Source organism: Crassostrea angulata, unplaced genomic scaffold (genome assembly GCF_025612915.1).
Source record: "Crassostrea angulata isolate pt1a10 unplaced genomic scaffold, ASM2561291v2 HiC_scaffold_24, whole genome shotgun sequence".
NCBI classification, from domain to species: Eukaryota; Metazoa; Mollusca; class Bivalvia; order Ostreida; family Ostreidae; genus Magallana; species Magallana angulata.
Window position 1 is genome coordinate 81807 of NW_026441579.1, and position 10413 is coordinate 92219.

The 10413-nt window shown below is 35.1% G+C and overlaps 3 protein-coding genes and 1 long non-coding RNA gene across 5 annotated transcripts; 2 read left to right on the plus strand and 2 right to left on the minus strand.

Annotated features, from left to right (window-relative positions):
* Nucleotides 1-7: 7 nt before the first annotated feature.
* Nucleotides 8-2079, plus strand: LOC128168643 (uncharacterized). Its single transcript, XR_008241430.1, has 2 exons — nucleotides 8-699; nucleotides 1789-2079. It is a non-coding gene; the product is annotated as an uncharacterized LOC128168643 (long non-coding RNA).
* LOC128168642 (uncharacterized) lies at nucleotides 714-3294 on the minus strand. Its single transcript, XM_052834794.1, has 6 exons — nucleotides 2691-3294; nucleotides 2104-2423; nucleotides 1787-1909; nucleotides 1500-1695; nucleotides 1149-1410; nucleotides 714-1066 (listed from the first exon to the last, which is right to left on the minus strand). The coding sequence occupies exons 1-6, from the start codon at nucleotides 2771-2773 to the stop codon at nucleotides 794-796; spliced, it is 1257 nt and encodes a 418-aa protein (XP_052690754.1). The 5' UTR covers nucleotides 2774-3294; the 3' UTR covers nucleotides 714-793.
* Nucleotides 3295-3801: 507 nt separating this feature from the next.
* On the plus strand, nucleotides 3802-8243 carry LOC128168640 (uncharacterized). 2 transcript variants are annotated; one of them, XR_008241429.1, is made up of 9 exons: nucleotides 3802-3975; nucleotides 4480-4702; nucleotides 4941-5025; nucleotides 5554-5646; nucleotides 5755-5923; nucleotides 6071-6206; nucleotides 6321-7016; nucleotides 7492-7607; nucleotides 8106-8127. XR_008241429.1 is itself a non-coding variant. In XM_052834791.1 (8 exons), the coding sequence occupies exons 1-7, from the start codon at nucleotides 3896-3898 to the stop codon at nucleotides 7014-7016; spliced, it is 1482 nt and encodes a 493-aa protein (XP_052690751.1). In that variant the 5' UTR covers nucleotides 3804-3895; the 3' UTR covers nucleotides 8106-8243. The 2 variants fall into 2 exon arrangements, 1 of the variants encoding a protein (XP_052690751.1); XM_052834791.1 differs by lacking the exon at nucleotides 7492-7607 and having other exon boundaries at nucleotides 3804-3975; nucleotides 8106-8243.
* LOC128168641 (uncharacterized) lies at nucleotides 7031-9611 on the minus strand. Its single transcript, XM_052834792.1, has 6 exons — nucleotides 9008-9611; nucleotides 8421-8740; nucleotides 8104-8226; nucleotides 7817-8012; nucleotides 7466-7727; nucleotides 7031-7383 (listed from the first exon to the last, which is right to left on the minus strand). Exons 1-6 carry the CDS (start codon nucleotides 9088-9090, stop codon nucleotides 7111-7113), a joined length of 1257 nt encoding a protein of 418 aa, XP_052690752.1. The 5' UTR covers nucleotides 9091-9611; the 3' UTR covers nucleotides 7031-7110.
* Between the last annotated feature and the right edge of the window lie 802 nt (nucleotides 9612-10413).

The following is a 10413-nucleotide window of genomic DNA, read 5'->3' on the forward strand; positions in this document are numbered from 1 at the left end:
TAGGTCGGATTGTATGTCCAGGACATGGCAGAGCGGTTTGGTGTGTCCGTGGGTGCATTCTCTCAGTACTTCACCACCTGGGTTTGCCTACTCTACAAGGAACTTAAGGAGCTGAACCCCTTTCCATCAAGGGATGTTATTCAGAGAAATATGCCGTCATGTTTTAAATCTTTCCCTAATTTAAGAGTTATACTTGATTGTACTGAAATCTTTATTCAAAGATCCAGCAGTTTGGTTAATCAGAATCAGTCATTTTCAAATTACAAGCATCACACTACTTTAAAATTTCTTGTTGGAATCACTCCTTCTGGTGTGATTTCATTTGTTTCAGAGGGCTTTGGTGGAAGAGTTTCAGACCGACAGATGATTGAGCGCACCTGCCTATTAGACCTCATAGAAGAGGGCGATGGGGTGATGGCAGACAAGGGTTTTACCATCAAAGACATGTTAGAGAAAAAGGGATGCACTCTTAATATTCCACCTTTTCGTTCTTCTTCTAATCAGTTTACAACTCAAGAAGTTTTAAATACTCAAGAAATTGCTAAATTAAGAATTCATGTGGAAAGAGCTATTGGCCGCGTCAAAAATTTTCATATATTTGATGGTGTTCTTTCTCTTTCTTTAGTGCCATTATCATCACAGATGTTTTCTGTTTGCTGTTGGATAACAAACCTTGATGTACCTTTGATTGAAAGTTAGGTATGTATAGTCAAACACTTCCTATGCTTGTGTTGATAAACATTATAATAAAAACTAAGTCATTTATGAATTTGATAAAAAGCATAATAGAAATTTATTGTTTAGTGTAAAAGGGTAAAATGTGACTAACAAAAAATTCAACTAATTTTGGCAACATGGCAGAACAAAATTCAACATCAAAGTTAATTCTTTCAACAAAGCAGTTGCTTTGGCTGGCAGCGGTCCATACAACAAAATCTCCCCACGGACATCCCATTATTGCCATTTCCCCTTGGATTTGGGCATAATATTTATGACTTCTCTTTAGTCTAGGCCCTTCATTGGTAATTTCCAAGCAGAACCCAGCTTGTCCTGCTAGCTCATGTACCTGAAAGAGTTCACAAACTTGTTCAATAAATGTGCTTTGAAGATGATAAAAAAGTTGTTGACTCTTGCACAATTTATTTTACCTCTTTATCAGTAATAATTTTTCCAGAGATCGAGTATGGACATTTGATCTCAAGAACCCCTGTTTGGTTCCCCTCGGGCATGGATTTATCATGCACCCAACCATCACTAGATGCTCCTAAAAAGGCATGGGTTGGGTAGATGGTGAGTCCAGATGCCTCCGTTGTTAAATCAGTCACAGCATTTTGCAGTGTCAGGTAGTCCTTGAGAGCCTCCTCTTCCTTGTCTACTCCCCACTGGACTGGTGGAGGTAGTGTCTGGTACCTAGTATGAGATTTTATTTAGCAGAATTATAAACTAATAGCATTTCTTAGTTAAAGATTTTTATACCTGTAAGTTTTATGAAAATGTACCTGTCAAGATTAGAACCATTCACAATCTGGTTCACTAAGGAGACAGGATTTGTTCCAGAGCTTAGAACTGCGCCAAATAAGGAACTAGTTATTCTCCCCTTGTGCAGGTCTCTCCACAGGCTGCATGCCCTCTGTCCTCTTGTTTTCTCCTCAATGTACGAGCTGAGGCTTTCATTGATTGATATTGTCATGGGTACTATGTACAAAAAAGTAATTGAATAATCGTTCTCAGTTTTACTTTTACATTTTTAGACTCTATGTTTACATGTATACAAAACATTTCTTACAGTTCTCATCAGACAGGATCAGAGCTTTCATCGCCTTTTCCCTCGGATCCTCTGTTGACTCTACCTCCACTTCAGATTCAAACTCTGGGCTTTCATCCGGAATATTCCACAAGTGACCCATGCCTTTCAAAAGAATTTATTTATTAAATTTATGTTATGTTTTCAGAGGAGTTTTAGTTTAATTTTTTTTTAAATTGTCCATCATATAATGTGTCAGGGAATTGAAATTATCTGTTGTTGTTATAAATGTATTTTTCTTAATTATATAGTAAAAATTAAATTTTAAACCAAGATCATGTTGGAGTATGTTAACTGACCAGTATTGGGAAATATGCTCTTGAGCAATTTAAGCTGCTCAAGAGAGTGGCAGATATTGAACTTTCTCTGTGTTGGATGACGCGGATCAAAATCCAATTTTCTTCCATCCGTGGTCCTGTGCTCAATCTCACCACTCTCTTGCAGTTTTGGTTTGGCAAAGTTCCACTCCTTGAGGGGCTTAGGGTCCATCTTGATTGGTCTCGGCACGTTCCACATACATTGTTTCGACGTAGCACTATCTGATTTCAAAACCTCATGTAAATGAAGATGGTGCAAATGGAATAGGAGGCCACCAATATGGCTGCAAGATTGGGCTAATCTGTAATGATAATATAAATTATTGATTAATATATAATTATATATTTTTTCATCTCATTAATATTAATGTTATACTTGAACCAATAATTATTCATCAAATTAAATACACATTGTTCAAATGATCCACCAGTAAATTTGCTCAAGACTCCTGCATTGCCTGTATTTTACAGGGTGCTTGATTTGAAAGGGTTTGAAAGCATCAAATGAAATATTTTTATGGAATTTAAATATTTTCTGAGAGAACAGCTGAATGGTAAAAAGCTCCTACCCAATTGGGCATTCACAGTAGGCAAAACACACATTCTGTTTGTCCTCGATGCAAATATACACTTTGTATTTTGCCTTTTTCATGGAAGCAAGACAAAATCCTCTGATATATTCAACAGAATCATCAATCTAGAATAAATGATTTGATAAAATGATTATCAAATAGGCAATACATCATATATATAATACACGCATCTATTCTACAAATTGTTATTGTCTCCTCTTTAGGTCAGATATTTGTAAAAGATAAACAATATGTTTAACTTGTCTAAACTGACATATTAAAATATGTTAAAAATTTGTGGAGCAAGCTTGCAAATGCTCTTATGAAAAAAAAGTTATGTATATTTATGAACTAAATGTATGTGGTTTCTGTGTAGAATAACACTGATATTTTAAAATGATTTTAAATAATCCATGTAAATCCATGGTTTGAAAAATAAAAAATTATACTTTATAATCAGGGATATATTTGCTTACTTGGGCAGCTACAATTTGAGAAATATCTCCTGCCTCAAAATGTTTCACAGCCCTGTCCAAGCCCTTGTAGTTATTAACTTCTTTCCCATCAACTGTACGTCGTAAAATCATGTGATGGTAGATTTGTTGAAAGGAGATCTTGGGCAGGGAATTGGGAGGGATGGCAGAATAAGACGCTAGTTGCAATGGGGGGAGGTTTTCATGACCAGGTATATCTGGAATAATACCATCAAGTGTTGTAGCCTGGTACTTAATGGGCAAATCAGTCAGTGCACCCTTTCTTTTCCTCTTTTGGTCATTTGAATTCTCCCGGGTAGCCATCTTCGACGAAGTATGTAAACACGGAAGTGCCCGTAGTGCACGAAGTTCGACTCTTAATTTTAAATTTAAATAGCGTAATACCTTGTATTTTTTCTCATAAAAAGTGGGATTTGGATACAATGATTACTTTAAAACAAAAAACAAACACACTTTCACTTAAAAATACTTTATTTCATGCGTGTGAACTTTTGTTCTTTCGTAGTAGAAATAGTGACCTACATAGCAGTTGCCCTGCGGAAGTAGTTATGCGCATGCGTAGAATTTATCGTGAAACAGTCTAATTGAAGCCCCTTCACGATAACTGCGGGACTGCTTTTCGCGCATGCGCACAAACACTTCCGCAGGGCAACTTTCTTTTTACTGAAACCGCTCTTCTTTCGCTTTAATCATAACAAACACAAAGCTATGGTGCGTGCTTGTTGCGTTGTTCAGTGCACAAATCGGGATGACTCGAAAGGAAAGGAGAAAGGCCTCCATTTTTTCAGGTATGTTTATGATATCTTTTCATTGATATTTTTAAAAATGACCGACGAAGCGAACCTACTATGTACATGATGTATAGGGGCTTACTATATGTCTTTGGCTTTGATTTCTTTGATTTAGCTATTTTCAGAGAAATTATGTTTTCATTTAACTCCCAAAGCTTCGATCATACTCTTTAGACTGTTCATTGAAGATAAACCATGAAATCACGGCAACATGCTAACACTTTTATTTACTTCGTGAAACATTAATTTCATAGTTTGACTAACGGTGTTTCTCATTGTATGCATTGAGAAAAAGATAAGAAAGATTGCTTTATTTTTTAATATTTGAAAAGCAATATTCGAAGCAAACAGAGTTTACATATTTTCAAATGAATTTTATTGTTTGTCATGTTTTGAAAATGTAGAAAACAGATTCTTATAGTCATTGTTTGCACAAATTATAGCCCTAACTACTGGTGTATGCAATTTGTAAAAATGTTTTTATTCCATTATACTTTACAGATTTCCCAAAGATGTTCGAAAGCGTCGTGCCTGGATTAGGGCAATCAACAGAAAAAACTTTGCACCTAATGAGTTTTCCTGCATTTGTTCAGAGCATTTTGAGTTTGGATGGCATAGTGATGACCCAGATGATGCCAATTATGCCCCGACCATCTTCTCTTACAAGGAAAAAACAGTTGATCATGAGAGAGAAGAGAGAGTATCAAGAAGAAATCTGCAGAAGGTAAGTTTGAAAAAAAATAGGTATTATAAACCAAAAAAAAAATAATATTAATTAACAAAAAATTAATATTAAAAAATCTTTTTTGTTGTTGTTACAAGTATGTAAGATTTACACTTTAAACCATTGATTCAAAATTATTTATATTCATATTAATTAAATAATATAGATTTTTACAGAATTACAAATCTAGAATTAGCAATTTCTTCATTTATTGACTGCAAACACTTATATTCAATAGGAATTTGAAGAGTCTAAAGAAAGGGCTAGAGAGCAGGAGAATAGGAGTTTGAGCTTTTCTATGTTTGCCCATTCTTACAGCAAAGGTGAGAGCCATTTATATTGACTATCATGGTTTTGTGTTTTTTAATAATAACTTTGAAAATCAGATATGCAAAACATTGAGTGAATGAGCTAGTTAATTTCTACACATTATATGTTGTTATACTTTCATGTTAAATACTGAAATCTGATTGGTTAAGACGCAGTTAATAATATTTTCTATTACCCTCAGCGTTAGTAACGCACTTAGCAACGGGTAACATTAAAAAATGTTACATGCGCGAAAATTATGCGCGTACGGTTCGCTGTAGAATTCACGTTATTCCTATATAAAAGCAGTAAAATTTTCTTAAAAATTAAGACATTCAGTATAACAAAATAAAAAGTGCCTGTTTGGGAGGATAACAGTTGAAATTGACACCCCTCGAAAACCATTGTCAACCTCCGCTTCGCGTCGGTTGACAATGGTTTTCTCGGAGTGTCAATTTCAACTGTTACCCTCCCAAACAGGCACTATTTATATAATGTTAATTATAATACAGACATCCTTTGTATGAAATTTACATTTACAGATAAGGAGGAAGAGATGATTTCTGATCTTGCAGCACCCATGACAGAGATTGAAGATGATGTAGAGACAGGAGTCAGATTGACTAGAGACATAGGTATTGATATTGGAGAACAACTCATTCACTTCTACCATAGAATAAAGTTTGTTCAAAGTTTGAAGTACTGTTGTATATTAATTAGTGGATTTTATTCTATAATTACAGGTGTACAGTGTGACCCAGATCCTCTTTTACAGGAGAACATGAGATTAAAGTTGGAACTCAGACGGATGCAGGACAACAAATGGTCTGTTTCAAAGATCAAAGATGATGATGCCATGACGAAGTTCTATACAGGACTTCCAAGCTTTGCTGTGTTTTTGTGGCTGTTTAAGTATGTTTTCTTTAATTCTTATTTTTTTTTGGTCATTGGAATTAATAAGAAAAATAGTTGAAATTCTCAATTTGGAATTTCATGATTTATGGCCTTTTTATGTATAAGTACATATAAATATTGTATGTTACTAATGAACAATTTTAGCTACCTGGCACCTAAATGCGAGAAGATGGTATACTGGCGTGGAAGTTCATCAACCCCTGATGAGAGGACTAGATCTAGGCGGTGCATGGCTCTTGATCCAATCGACCAATTCTTAGCAACCATGATGAGGCTGAAGGTAACACATAATTACTGGCAATGAGTCTGTATTTATCATGTACTATCATATTCATTTACAGGAACCATAGACTCTGACTTGTATGTCATAGAACTTTAAAAAATATAACTTTAGGTCGGATTGTATGTCCAGGACATGGCAGAGCGGTTTGGTGTGTCCGTGGGTGCATTCTCTCAGTACTTCACCACCTGGGTTTGCCTACTCTACAAGGAACTTAAGGAGCTGAACCCCTTTCCATCAAGGGATGTTATTCAGAGAAATATGCCGTCATGTTTTAAATCTTTCCCTAATTTAAGAGTTATACTTGATTGTACTGAAATCTTTATTCAAAGATCCAGCAGTTTGGTTAATCAGAATCAGTCATTTTCAAATTACAAGCATCACACTACTTTAAAATTTCTTGTTGGAATCACTCCTTCTGGTGTGATTTCATTTGTTTCAGAGGGCTTTGGTGGAAGAGTTTCAGACCGACAGATGATTGAGCGCACCTGCCTATTAGACCTCATAGAAGAGGGCGATGGGGTGATGGCAGACAAGGGTTTTACCATCAAAGACATGTTAGAGAAAAAGGGATGCACTCTTAATATTCCACCTTTTCGTTCTTCTTCTAATCAGTTTACAACTCAAGAAGTTTTAAATACTCAAGAAATTGCTAAATTAAGAATTCATGTGGAAAGAGCTATTGGCCGCGTCAAAAATTTTCATATATTTGATGGTGTTCTTTCTCTTTCTTTAGTGCCATTATCATCACAGATGTTTTCTGTTTGCTGTTGGATAACAAACCTTGATGTACCTTTGATTGAAAGTTAGGTATGTATAGTCAAACACTTCCTATGCTTGTGTTGATAAACATTATAATAAAAACTAAGTCATTTATGAATTTGATAAAAAGCATAATAGAAATTTATTGTTTAGTGTAAAAGGGTAAAATGTGACTAACAAAAAATTCAACTAATTTTGGCAACATGGCAGAACAAAATTCAACATCAAAGTTAATTCTTTCAACAAAGCAGTTGCTTTGGCTGGCAGCGGTCCATACAACAAAATCTCCCCACGGACATCCCATTATTGCCATTTCCCCTTGGATTTGGGCATAATATTTATGACTTCTCTTTAGTCTAGGCCCTTCATTGGTAATTTCCAAGCAGAACCCAGCTTGTCCTGCTAGCTCATGTACCTGAAAGAGTTCACAAACTTGTTCAATAAATGTGCTTTGAAGATGATAAAAAAGTTGTTGACTCTTGCACAATTTATTTTACCTCTTTATCAGTAATAATTTTTCCAGAGATCGAGTATGGACATTTGATCTCAAGAACCCCTGTTTGGTTCCCCTCGGGCATGGATTTATCATGCACCCAACCATCACTAGATGCTCCTAAAAAGGCATGGGTTGGGTAGATGGTGAGTCCAGATGCCTCCGTTGTTAAATCAGTCACAGCATTTTGCAGTGTCAGGTAGTCCTTGAGAGCCTCCTCTTCCTTGTCTACTCCCCACTGGACTGGTGGAGGTAGTGTCTGGTACCTAGTATGAGATTTTATTTAGCAGAATTATAAACTAATAGCATTTCTTAGTTAAAGATTTTTATACCTGTAAGTTTTATGAAAATGTACCTGTCAAGATTAGAACCATTCACAATCTGGTTCACTAAGGAGACAGGATTTGTTCCAGAGCTTAGAACTGCGCCAAATAAGGAACTAGTTATTCTCCCCTTGTGCAGGTCTCTCCACAGGCTGCATGCCCTCTGTCCTCTTGTTTTCTCCTCAATGTACGAGCTGAGGCTTTCATTGATTGATATTGTCATGGGTACTATGTACAAAAAAGTAATTGAATAATCGTTCTCAGTTTTACTTTTACATTTTTAGACTCTATGTTTACATGTATACAAAACATTTCTTACAGTTCTCATCAGACAGGATCAGAGCTTTCATCGCCTTTTCCCTCGGATCCTCTGTTGACTCTACCTCCACTTCAGATTCAAACTCTGGGCTTTCATCCGGAATATTCCACAAGTGACCCATGCCTTTCAAAAGAATTTATTTATTAAATTTATGTTATGTTTTCAGAGGAGTTTTAGTTTAATTTTTTTTTAAATTGTCCATCATATAATGTGTCAGGGAATTGAAATTATCTGTTGTTGTTATAAATGTATTTTTCTTAATTATATAGTAAAAATTAAATTTTAAACCAAGATCATGTTGGAGTATGTTAACTGACCAGTATTGGGAAATATGCTCTTGAGCAATTTAAGCTGCTCAAGAGAGTGGCAGATATTGAACTTTCTCTGTGTTGGATGACGCGGATCAAAATCCAATTTTCTTCCATCCGTGGTCCTGTGCTCAATCTCACCACTCTCTTGCAGTTTTGGTTTGGCAAAGTTCCACTCCTTGAGGGGCTTAGGGTCCATCTTGATTGGTCTCGGCACGTTCCACATACATTGTTTCGACGTAGCACTATCTGATTTCAAAACCTCATGTAAATGAAGATGGTGCAAATGGAATAGGAGGCCACCAATATGGCTGCAAGATTGGGCTAATCTGTAATGATAATATAAATTATTGATTAATATATAATTATATATTTTTTCATCTCATTAATATTAATGTTATACTTGAACCAATAATTATTCATCAAATTAAATACACATTGTTCAAATGATCCACCAGTAAATTTGCTCAAGACTCCTGCATTGCCTGTATTTTACAGGGTGCTTGATTTGAAAGGGTTTGAAAGCATCAAATGAAATATTTTTATGGAATTTAAATATTTTCTGAGAGAACAGCTGAATGGTAAAAAGCTCCTACCCAATTGGGCATTCACAGTAGGCAAAACACACATTCTGTTTGTCCTCGATGCAAATATACACTTTGTATTTTGCCTTTTTCATGGAAGCAAGACAAAATCCTCTGATATATTCAACAGAATCATCAATCTAGAATAAATGATTTGATAAAATGATTATCAAATAGGCAATACATCATATATATAATACACGCATCTATTCTACAAATTGTTATTGTCTCCTCTTTAGGTCAGATATTTGTAAAAGATAAACAATATGTTTAACTTGTCTAAACTGACATATTAAAATATGTTAAAAATTTGTGGAGCAAGCTTGCAAATGCTCTTATGAAAAAAAAGTTATGTATATTTATGAACTAAATGTATGTGGTTTCTGTGTAGAATAACACTGATATTTTAAAATGATTTTAAATAATCCATGTAAATCCATGGTTTGAAAAATAAAAAATTATACTTTATAATCAGGGATATATTTGCTTACTTGGGCAGCTACAATTTGAGAAATATCTCCTGCCTCAAAATGTTTCACAGCCCTGTCCAAGCCCTTGTAGTTATTAACTTCTTTCCCATCAACTGTACGTCGTAAAATCATGTGATGGTAGATTTGTTGAAAGGAGATCTTGGGCAGGGAATTGGGAGGGATGGCAGAATAAGACGCTAGTTGCAATGGGGGGAGGTTTTCATGACCAGGTATATCTGGAATAATACCATCAAGTGTTGTAGCCTGGTACTTAATGGGCAAATCAGTCAGTGCACCCTTTCTTTTCCTCTTTTGGTCATTTGAATTCTCCCGGGTAGCCATCTTCGACGAAGTATGTAAACACGGAAGTGCCCGTAGTGCACGAAGTTCGACTCTTAATTTTAAATTTAAATAGCGTAATACCTTGTATTTTTTCTCATAAAAAGTGGGATTTGGATACAATGATTACTTTAAAACAAAAAACAAACACACTTTCACTTAAAAATACTTTATTTCATGCGTGTGAACTTTTGTTCTTTCGTAGTAGAAATAGTGACCTACATAGCAGTTGCCCTGCGGAAGTAGTTATGCGCATGCGTAGAATTTATCGTGAAACAGTCTATTGAATACACTTATTTAACATGACTGAAACGGGGGATTTCAGTGAATTTATTTATTGCAATACACAGAAATACACATTAGATTACCAATTCTAATCATTTTTTCTTCGGGAACAAATAATTAGGAAATTCATTATCCAACAACCAAGCCCCTGTGATGTAAATGCCATGCACCTAATATTGGCTGTGTGATCTAAATGCTTGTCTGATGTTATCCAAAAATAGTTAAACAGAATTTCAAGTTTATAAGAATTTATCTCCATGGACGTAGATTTCATAAAATATTTGTAAATTACTAACACTGTTTTGGGATTCAATCGTATATATC

Coding starts and splice junctions, on each gene's coding strand:
- LOC128168640 (XM_052834791.1), top strand. CDS start 3,896: ATGGTGCGTGCTTGTTGCGTTGTTCAGTGCACAAATCGGGATGACTCG. Junction 5,647..5,754: donor CAGATTGACTAGAGACATAG/GTATTGATATTG, acceptor CTATAATTACAG/GTGTACAGTGTGACCCAGAT. Junction 6,207..6,320: donor CAACCATGATGAGGCTGAAG/GTAACACATAAT, acceptor ATATAACTTTAG/GTCGGATTGTATGTCCAGGA.
- LOC128168642 (XM_052834794.1), bottom strand. CDS start 2,773: ATGAAAAAGGCAAAATACAAAGTGTATATTTGCATCGAGGACAAACAG. Junction 2,424..2,690: donor TACTGTGAATGCCCAATTGG/GTAGGAGCTTTT, acceptor TTATCATTACAG/ATTAGCCCAATCTTGCAGCC. Junction 1,067..1,148: donor AAATTATTACTGATAAAGAG/GTAAAATAAATT, acceptor GAACTCTTTCAG/GTACATGAGCTAGCAGGACA.
- LOC128168641 (XM_052834792.1), bottom strand. CDS start 9,090: ATGAAAAAGGCAAAATACAAAGTGTATATTTGCATCGAGGACAAACAG. Junction 8,227..8,420: donor GAGCATATTTCCCAATACTG/GTCAGTTAACAT, acceptor TTCTTTTGAAAG/GCATGGGTCACTTGTGGAAT. Junction 7,384..7,465: donor AAATTATTACTGATAAAGAG/GTAAAATAAATT, acceptor GAACTCTTTCAG/GTACATGAGCTAGCAGGACA.